The following is an 11,032-nucleotide window of genomic DNA, read 5'->3' as shown; positions in this document are numbered from 1 at the left end:
CTTGACGGACAAGTCTCGGCGTTCGGTCCGTGCGCACTGGTCTCGCGCTGGTCCCGTTTCCGACCAATCCGAGGCGCAGACCACACGACAAAGAAAATCGATTGGATGATGCAGTCGAGGAGGGGGTGGGAGCAGAAGGGGGCGCTGCCTTCTCATTCGCCTTTTATACGCGAGCCGTCACTGTAGTGGACCTTAGGCTTAGTGGACTGTGTTTGGTTGTTTCACGTGGAAACGGCTTTGGGTTTCTGAGCGGTGGCTGGGAGGCTGGAGAAAGTCCTCGGGGGTATTCAGCCATAAGTTTGGCAGGCAAAGTGTGGTTTACACCAGGCAGGAGGAAGTATAATAATTCACATGAGGAGAAGGGGCGGGGTAGGGAAGCACCTTTCGAACATGATGTGCTAGGCCCCAAATTGAAACGGTCTTAAAAATAGTAAGTCTTGCAGTTAAATTTTCATTAGGCGAGAACAGTTCCATTAAAATACGTTTATCAAAACGAGGAATTTGAATAATAACTCTTAACTAAGTATGTACTTAAGTGAACGAGGTTCAGTAATAGACCTTACATGCTGTTTTTAATTTAACACACAGTGAATGCCAACTGTATGCCCTTTTAATAAAAGAATAATTTCTGCATATACTTAACAGGTATATTCTTGTTTCCCAGGGATTGTCTGATGTAGTGGAGGAAAAAAGTGGACAAGGAGTCAGTGTATCTGAATATAAACCCAGCTTCAACGACAGTTTAGTGGATATTAAATTACACTGGTCTGTGTAATTTAGAGTAATCTCTTAATCTGTCAGTGCCAGACTTCCTCTTCTCATTGGAAATAAGAGTATCCCTCTTTTTACCCATGTAAGATAATAGGTGTGGAAATACAGAAGAATTGTACAAAATTAAACCTTTTTTTTTTTTGCAAAAGTCAGCATGTGAATATAACAATTTACACAAAAATCAGAGATAATAACATTTTATACAAAATTCACCACAGAAGGGACACCTGGGTGGCTCAATCAGGTAAGCGTCCAACTTCAGCTCAGGTGATGATCTCATGGCTCCTGAGTTCAAGCCCCTGCGCCAGGCTCTGTGCTGACAGCTGAGCCGGGAGCCTGCTTCAGATTCTGTGTCTCCCTCTCTCTCTGCCCCTCCCCTGCTCATGGTTTGTCTCTTTCTCTCTCTCTCTCTCTCAATAAATAAACATGAAAAATTAAAAAAAAATTCACCACAGGGTTTGTTTACTTCCTGGGTATGTGAAAAATAATACATTGAAAATAAAATACATACAATTTCCAATGAGCAGATTTTTATTGAATAGTGACTTTGTGATCAGCTCTCATCTGTTTGCTGAAGCAAAATCAGATATATGGCAGGATACATCCAATGTACCTGCATTCAAGAACTAATATTTCGGAACACCTATATATGCCCAAAGCTTTGTACATATTATCTCACTTAACCCTCACAACAACCCAATAAAGCAGATCTTTCTTTTTTTTTAATTTTTTAAAAATGTTTTATTTATTTCTAGGAGAAATAGAGACAGCGTGAGCAGGGGAGGGTCAGAGAGAAAGGGAGACACAGAATCTGAAGCAGGCTCCAGGCTCTGAGCTGGCAGTCAGCACAGAGCCCGACGCGGGGCTCGAACCCACAAACCGCGAGATCATGACCTAAGCGAAAGTCGGACGCTTAACCGACTAAGCCACCCAGGCCCCAAAGCAGATCTTTTCATACCATTTTTCTAATGAAGATTCTAAGGCCCAAAACTGAATTAATTTACCTATATGGCAGCTAGTAAATGAGAGAGGGAATTTACACCCAGGGTTTATTAAGCTCAAAAGCCTGTGCTCAGGGGCACCTGGGCGGCTCAGTTGATTAAGCAACCGACATCAGTTCAGGTCATGATCTCACAGTCCATGGGTTGGAGTCTCGCATCAGGCTCTGTGCTGACAGCTGAGAGCCTAGAGCCTGCTTCAAATTCTGTGTCTCCCTCTCTCTCTGCTCCTCCTCCATTTATGCTCTATCTCTCAAAAATAAACAAAAGTTAAAAAAAAAAAAGCCTGTGCTCTTTGCATTGTATGATGATGGCATCACCTCAATGCTTAAGATACTTATATTCTAACTCAAGAAACAAGATAAACACAATGATCAGCAGTCATTAGTTTTTTTTCAGAACTCAAATTATGGCATAAAAATACTATAAAATACTAGAAAGATGATTAAGTAAATTAAAGTAGCAAAGGAAGATGTAACGGAGGATGGTGACCTTAAGTTGGGTCTTGTATAGTACAATTGCATACATATAGCTGAAAGGAAGGCAAAAGTGAGAATAGATAGGAGGCTAATAAGCATGGAGAGTGACAGCTCAGGAGGGAAGATTGATAGTGTCTGAGGGGAAAATGTGGCCTACTTTCATGGCATTGTAGTATTTCCATCTTAAAAAAAAAAAAAGGTGTGGTTAGATACAAGCAGACGCTACTCTTTGGGCATTCAACCTGTACAACTGTAGGCTTATGGGTTATAGGGCTCTGTACTTTGATGGTTGGTTTAATGCTTTGTTGTCACCGCCTTGAAATTCTTCATTTTTGAAGAAGGTAGCCTGCATTTTCCTTCTGCATTGAGCTCTTCAGGTTCTGTAGCTGGTCTGCTTTCAATATATTGCATCTTATAAATCAATGGTTTTCCAACTTAAACATGCATCCAAATCACGTGGAGGGGGGACGACGGTCAATATAACAAACAAGCAGTTATCACTTTGGATAGTATCCATCCACTCATGAGACCAGCTAAGGGGATAAGTTGTTAACCAGGAAGCCTAGTGATATGACCAGGAAATAGATGATGTGTCTAAAATCACATTACTTTGGAATTTAAACCATGTCTTTCATAGTCTGAAACATGTTTTTTTTTCCTCTATACCAGTGTGCCTCAAACTTTAGCCTACATTAGAATTGCCTGGAGGGCTTCAGAAAAAAACAGATCGCTTTTCCTTCTACTCTACCAACTAGATCTGAGGCTCAGGTTTCTAACAAGTTCCCAGGTAATGCAGATGCTGCTGATCCTGAGAACCACTATTCTAAAGAAAAAATTAGTAAACTGACCTTTCTCTGCTATAAGTACAGACTTTTTGTTACTCACCCTTCACCTCTTAACGAAATCCAGATGTTACAGAAATAATTTAAACTATTGTTTTCTTTTTCTATGAACTGAATCCTTAGTATTTATTGTCATCTATAAACAAAATTTAAGTACTTACTAGAGACATTTTTGGGGGGAAGAGAAAATCATTATTGACCCACTTGCAATTATATGACACTCAGTTATAAAACTGAGAAAGGAAGAAAACTAAATCAAGCTAATTCATAGTTATTTGCACCTACAAATCTCACAAATATAAGAAGAAACTCATTTGACACAGAGTTCACAATTTTGAAATATTTACAGTATTAGAGAATAAAAATGTCACTTTCTTAAAGTGAATTTCCTCCTGTTGACTGAAAACTTAAAAGTTGAAATATTTCTATGACTCATTTCCAGCCCAGGTGTAAGATTTAGAAGATTTAGAATAACATCAGAAAATATGAGTGGCCTAGGATTTTACTTAGGAAACAGAATAACATATTGTGAGACACTTTGATGCTTCAAAGCCTCTGATTCAGATTGTACAAATTCTACCTAATCAACTACCCCAAAACTAGTTGGAATCAGTAGTGCAAGCAGAACTAGCTTTTAAAGATTATTTTCAAGGATAGTATGACTGAAACCAAAGGGGAACTGCACAGAGGCTTCCATCTACATTCCTATCAGGACAAGCTGCTGAGTTTCTTCAATTTTGGAATGACCCATGGGCCTTAGGAAAATCAGTAGACACCTCCAAGTCCTAGATGCTTATATATAAAATATGAGTGAAAATACTTGTTATACATACTTCACAGAGTGGTTTTGAGGGTCAGATAAAAATACTTCTTCCTCCAGGCCACCGTACAATCTTTAGAGGTATCTTTCTGAAACACAAATCTGTAAAGGTCACTTCCTGACTTAAAACCATTCAGTAGCTTTCCATAAATTTCAAAATAAATTCAAACCCCTTAAGATGGCATAAAAGATCTTTTCTGCTCTGATCCCACCTGTCTTTCCAGTCATTGTCTATCACTCTTCACCTTACCCCTACCTTTAGCTACACCCAACTGCTTGATACCCTACTGGTCATGTTCTTTCACACTTCTTCATATTTCCACAAGATGTTGCCTCTGTGTAGAGAGCCCTTCTTCTACCCCATTATACCTCAAGTTTCTGCTTAACTTTCAAGGAAGAGTAGAATTCCATACAGAAGTCATCACTTTTATGAACCTTCCCTGGAGACCTTTATTATAGCACTTACTATATCATATTGTAATTATTTACATGCATTTTTATACTAGACTACGAAACTCCAACATAAAGATTATGTCCTATTTATATTTATTTTCATCTGCAATAGCTATCAGAGTGGCTTATACATGTTCAACTCTCAATAAATATGCGTTGAATTAATCAATGAATAAATGAACAGTTGAGTGTTAAGACCATTTAGTCTTCCATGGTTCCAAGTATTTGGCATTAGTTGTTCTTCTCATATGTTCCATGGCATATAGACCTTGAGCCTCATGATATTTACCACACTGCTACTGCTCATTGACTTCTGAGCAGCCCTTATTGGCCTGAAAGATTGTGCTTACAATGTTCACTGTTATATCCTTAACAGTGAACATAGTGCTAATAATATAGGAACTGCTCAATAGATATTTGTTGAATGAATAATTTCAGTTTTAGAAACCCTTTGCATAGAATGTACTCTACTTAATGATAAGGAAACTCCTGGGGCACTTGGGTGGCTCAGTTGGTTGAGCATCTCAGCTCAGGTCGTGATCTCACTGTTCGGGGGTTTGAGCCCCGCCTCAGGCTCTGTGCTAATAGCTCAGAGCCTGGAGCCTGCTTCAGATTCTGTGTCTTTCTTTCTCTCTGCCCCTCACCCACCCTCTGTCTCTCTCTCTCTCTCTCTCTCTCTCTCTTTCAAAAATAAACATTAATTTTTTTAAAATCACGAGGAAACTACTTATAAGTTAATCGATCTTACTCCATATATACTTTTTAGTGTTTATAAGAGGAGAAAATAGGGGCGCCTGGGTGGCTTACTTGGTTAAGTGTCCGACTTCGGCTCAGGTCATGATCTCACAGTTCACAGGTTCGAGCCCTGCGTCGGGCTCTGTGCTGACAGCTAGCTTAGAGCCTGAAGCCTGTTTCAGATTCTGTGTCTCCTTCTCCCTCTGCCCCTCCCTCGTTCATGCTCTGTCTCACTCTGTCTCTCAAAAATAACTACATGAAAAAAAATTATTTTAAAAAAGAAGAAAAATAAAGAGACAGAAAACTTAAGGATAGCTCAAGTCAGAGGCACATGATTCAAGAACTATTAGTGTAACAAATACCAGAATCCTGGAAATGCCAGACATTAATGTAATGTTATAGTGCCAGGATTGAGGTCATTTGTCTTTAAAACAAACAATACTTTGATAACAGTGACAAAATGCTTAAAGATCCTATAGTAGGCTTTTGAATAAGTAGAGAGCTAAAAAATTGTGAAAGGTAATTTCTTAAAAATTTTAAGAAGATCAAAGAAGAACCTTCTATTTTCTAAGGCTACAACTTGGGTGCAGAGGCCCTGGCTGAGTAAAGCTTTTGAGTAGGACATGTGTTAGTAACACTTGTACCAGACTGGGGCTGGCTCTACGGAAAACTTCCACTATATGCCAAATTTGTTAAAATCTGATCCATCACCCAACAAAAGGTGACAAGTCCAGGTTTGCACAGGACTTTCTATTTTAGTACTGAAAATCCTATGCCACAGGTAGTCCCTCAGACCCAGGCAAACCACGATGGTTGGTCACACTAACGATAGCCTTTTCCAGTTACTGTTATTGGACAGGAAGCAGGGACACATCAAGCTAAGCCAAATAACTTGTATAGCAGCCAGTGCAGATGAGTGATCTAAAATTTAAATACAGTTCTTATTTAGCCATCCCAGAAGCAGGGTGAAGGTACTCTTTCACAGGTATCCCGACAACTGGATGATAAATAGGAACTTCATGTATCCCACAAATTTCCCAATAGAGGCCCAGACCCACAAAGAGAGAGATTGATAAGAAAGAAAACTTAAGGTCAGAAAATTTAAAAAGACTGGAAGCATTAGAAAAATGTAGTAGATAGCAACGCGGTCTGTGATACAAGCTTTCCATTATTTCTACTAGAATAGCATCATGATAGGGTTCCAGTTTCCATTCCCTTGGGACTGGTATTGCTCCAAGTGGGAGTAGCGGCTAAGATATATGTTTGGATTTCATCTTTCTAGATAGTTGATTTTAAATGATCATTGTATTCAAATCATTTGATGATGAAGACCTGAGTCCCTTCAACAATTAAATTAATCTGGATTATATGGCTTGAGTATAGAAATCTACTTATACCTTAAAGACAAATCTACTCATAACTGGAGCAACTGGCTTCAGTTAGCAATTAACCACTGTCATGGACGTGTGGCATGATCTGAGAGGTGTGTAGGGAGAGATGGCAATAATGGAATACTTCTAACTTCTTTAAAGTTTAGCCAAGTACTATGAGCAGCATCTAGGGAAATGTCCTTTTTTGCGTGTGGGCTCACAGTGTGGTTAGAATAGATAGAACTGAATGACTTGACTTTCCAGAGAAAAGTCTTACATTCTCTGAATCAAGGACTTACAAGAACACATTAAAGAACTGCAAATTAGTGGTAGGACTCTTATTTATAAAGACTTTATATATAATTATTGTTACATTTGCTATAATTTATTTTAAAATACTTCCATTTCAACAATGGTCTGTAGTGTGATAATTCATTGCAATGTATCCCTAAGGGCAGTTAGTTAGCATTTGAAATACCCTAATTAGGAATGCATACTCCAGGGGTGGTTAGTTAGCACTTAGAAGACTAATCAAAAGCCTACTCTCTGAAGGGTTGGTCTTAATTTTAGTTTTTATTTCATCAACTTCTCAAATTTTGTTAATTAAGATAAGGGATGTGGACTTGATTTTTCCTTGGTAAAATGAAGTTCAGCATATGTGTATTGGCTAGATACAGTGTATTGGCTTTCTCCACTGTTGACTAACCTAAGCTTCAAGATACCTGGAGCCAGAGACTATGCCCTTCTGTAAGTACCCTAATCTTAGGATTCTGGTAGGCCCTGTATTCAGAGGGCTTTCCAGGCCAGTCTGGAAGATTTGGGTAACCCGGCTTAAAGTAAAAATGGAGGCCCACATACATATTTTAGAACGCTTAAAGATCATGTTAACAAATTGTTGAAGTTAACAAACTGTTAAATAAAATATGTCTCTCTTCCTATCTTGATAAATGTCTTCATAACAACAAATTTGAAAGAAATATATAAAGCTATAGTATTATAAGACACTAAGTTGGCAAAATATCCAAACTGACCACATTGAATTATTACTGTCTAGCATTCTGTTGGTTGGGAAATGGTGTCTTAGATGATCAATAAAATAAAGACATACATAATTCATAAATTATCATATGTTTGTTCTATAAAATTGTGTTTTCTTGCCTTTATTTCAACAAAATAATAGTTAGGTTGTTACCATGATTTTCACATGATTTGCGTTTTGTTGATGGTAATAATCAAAGTATTAAAAATGTAATCATTTTCAAGGCACAATTATACTTAAAATCCAGATTTGAATATATTTCATAAAATATTATTTAAGATAAATGCAAAAAATTGAGAAATTAAAATTACATTAGTATGCTTAAGCTTAAATATTAAGAATTATGTAGAATTTAAAATTTAATGAAAATTATAATTAATATGTTTTAAATTTTAAATGGTGCCACTTCTGGCTATTGTGAGTAATGCTGCTGTGAGCATTGCTGCACATACCTAATTTTCTGCATTTTGCCTTTCTTGCTTGACAATGCAGAGTGGAAATTCTTTCAAGTCAACTAACGTAGCTATAATTTACTTCTTTTGATGACTCCATGGTATTCCATGGTGTGTGTGAAGCACAATATGTTTAACCATTCTGCTACGTACTGGTGGGCATCCGCTTTGTTTCAAGGCTTTCATTTATTTATTTATTTCATTCTGAAAGATGCTGCTGCAAAAAAACAAGGAACAAAAAACCCATAAACATGTCTTTAAATAGTCACACTTTTATTTTTTAAATTAGTTAATTCAGATTTTCATGTATGATTTGCATGGTAAATCTACCCTTCCAACTATTTTACTGGTATATAGAGAAAAGGTCCTGCTGATTAAAAAGCCCCACATCTGAGCTAACAGAATGCTATTGTATACGTATCCAACACTATGACGCTCCTAGCAACCAGAAAAGTCAACATCATGCTTCCATGGCAATAACAAACACTTAAGCTTGATAGAAAAGGATCTAATATTTGGTGTTAGAGGGAGTTTTGACTATTAGGTACAGATTAAAGGAGTACTTTATTTTTTGGTATCTGTAACCAATTAATACAAAACCAGAAAACTATAGATTTTATTACATACATGGCTTTGCAGTCATTGGTGATTGAAGATAAGCTGTTTCTGGGTCTGTGTAGTTCTGGTTTACATTTCAGTGTATTAAACATGTAATTGTCAGTAATGATCTCCTCCAGTCCTTGTCAGCTTTGGGGAAAAGAGTAAAGGAAGGAACTAGCATTATGGAAACTGAAATTGAGACCCAGAGAAGTTTGATCACATTTCATAGATCACAGTCAGTATAATACATATTTAGTTTTTTGATTTAGAACTTTCTCGCCTTAAAGCATATGTCTTTCCACCACCTTTTTAGGATTTACCCTTCGAGGATCCTCATGGAATTCAAACCAAACCTGGTAACCCAGGTCTCATATCAGGTATGTCCAGCATGAGTGCTTGGCTTTTCCAATCTACAGTGACAGTCTTCCCTTCTGACTCTCTTTACTCCTCTGAACCCTATAACTGGGATTCAGTCAGAGTTTTCTGATTTGCAATCCAATTACGATGCTAGGCCCAGGGCCCCTGCCTCTAATGCCCATTCACTTGGCTGGGCTGCTCCCTTAGTGCTCAGCCAAGAAAGACTTTATATTACCAAGCATAACAGGGGCACCTCGGTGGCTCAGTCAGTTAAGCAGCAGATTCTTGATTATGGTTCAGGTCATGATCTCACTTTTTGTGAGGCAGAGCCTGCTTGGGATTCTCTCCCTCCCTCTCTCTGCCCCTCCCCAATGCATACACACTTCCTTGCTCTCTCTCTTCATCTCCCTCAAAATAAATACATAAACATTAAAGTAAGAAAAGAAACTATAGTGAAGTTCTGCATTTTCATAATGATTGCTTTGATACTTTATGAAAATATTAAAATCTGCCATCGATAAAACAAACACAAACAAAAACATGTTTGGGTTCTCTTACTTTGCCTACTGCCTAGTTAGATAATTGGGAGTTCTGGTCCCAAGTCTTGCTTCAACCAGATGGATCATTTAGATCTTGATGCTAGGTGTTATGGGCTGGATTCTGTCCTTCCTCCTTCTCCTATCCATAGCCACCCAATTTATATGTTGAAATCTTAATTTCCAGTACTTCAGAATGTAACTCTTTGGAGATTGGGCCCTTAAAGGAGTAATTAATGAAGTCATGTGGATGGTCCCTTATCCAGTACAACTGGTGTTCTTATAACAAGAGATTATGACACAGAAAACATGCAGAGGAGTAAGCATTCGAGGATATAATGAGAAGGTGGACATCTGCAACCCAAGGAAAGAAGTCTCAGAAGAAACCAAACCTGACAACATTGCTCTTGTACTTCTCTCCTTCAGAACTGTGACAAAATAAATTTCTGTTGCTTAAGATACCTGGACTGTGACATTTTCTTAAGACAGTCTTAGCAAACTAACACACTAGGTGAGCATTACAGCAGCCCAACTATTCCTTGGCTTCCCTTTTTTGGGCCTCAGTGCTGGCCTATGTAGGGAAGAAGTTCACCCTCCCCATTGAATATTGTGATAAGATGTGCTGACCATCCATTCCTACCTGGCTTGTGGCAGGATTCCTATCCTTCCCTGGTTTTACCTATTCATTCCTCCTCACCTGCACACTGGCATTGTTGGAAGCCTGGCAGCTGAGATTGCTAATGGGCTCTCTGCAGATTTGTGATCTTTAACTGCACCAAAAATGCAGGTCATCCAAAAAATCCAATGATTCTGCATATTAAAGCAATACTAATAAAAATATTTACTAACCTAGGTGATTTATGACTGGATAAAGCTGATAAATACATTTTAAAGGCTATTAACATTCTAATTTTAATGATCAAAAGTTTATGATGATACAATAAGGCATTATTCTAAGCCTAGGTGAATAGAGAATGATTTCTCTCTATTAGAATTATAGTTTACTCTTTGATATTTATCCTTAACTAGAAAAGATTTAAGGAATACACAATTTTTAATATCCAAGAAGAAAAAAAATCAATATTTTGGGTGTAGTCAATTTATTTCTCCCCTTTGCTAGCCTACTACTTTAAAATTATGTTTAAATAAGTTATTATACGGCCTTATGCTATTTATTTTTCATTGCAAATATACATCAAAGCATATCACTCCTCTGCTCAAAATTCTACAAGGGCTGCCTATTTCCCTTTAAGTAAAAGCCCACAAGCTCGTCCCTAAACTCATCTGTTACTACTCTCATTTCTTTCCAACTATACTGGACTCGTTACTGTTCTTCAAAAATATCAGGAACACCTTGCCTTAGGGCCTTTGCACAAACAGCTTCTTTGCCTAAAATGCATTTTCCCTAAGAATCCTCTTAGGAGTACTTTTTAGGGATACTAAGCCTCTACCTGGAATGCATTTTCCCTAACTCCCTCAAGTGTTTGGTCAAATGCCATCTTTTCTATGGAGACCATCCTGACCAGCCTATTTAAATTGCAGTGATTTCTGGAGTGCCTGGGTGTGTTGAGCATCTGACT

The 11,032-nt window shown here is 37.9% G+C and overlaps 1 protein-coding gene and 1 long non-coding RNA gene across 2 annotated transcripts in view; one reads left to right on the top strand and one right to left on the bottom strand.

The window, feature by feature from the left end:
- LOC144228866 (heat shock factor protein 2-like) overlaps positions 1 to 156 on the bottom strand; it is a 33,815-nt gene extending 33,659 nt beyond the window's left edge. The window contains exon 1 of the mRNA XM_077760778.1: positions 11 to 156. Coding sequence (XP_077616904.1) covers positions 11 to 156 — 146 coding nt within the window. The remainder of the gene's footprint in view (positions 1 to 10) is intronic.
- Positions 157 to 8,457: 8,301 nt separating this feature from the next.
- LOC144228869 (uncharacterized) lies at positions 8,458 to 9,881 on the top strand. Its single transcript, XR_013334296.1, has 3 exons — positions 8,458 to 8,503; positions 8,873 to 8,936; positions 9,640 to 9,881. It is a non-coding gene; the product is annotated as an uncharacterized LOC144228869 (long non-coding RNA).
- The last annotated feature ends 1,151 nt before the right edge of the window (positions 9,882 to 11,032 follow it).

The sequence above is a fragment of the Crocuta crocuta genome, unplaced genomic scaffold, assembly GCF_008692635.1.
Source record: "Crocuta crocuta isolate KB4526 unplaced genomic scaffold, BGI_CrCroc_1.0 scaffold305, whole genome shotgun sequence".
NCBI classification, from domain to species: Eukaryota; Metazoa; Chordata; class Mammalia; order Carnivora; family Hyaenidae; genus Crocuta; species Crocuta crocuta.
This window is presented reverse-complemented; position numbering and strand designations above follow the sequence as displayed.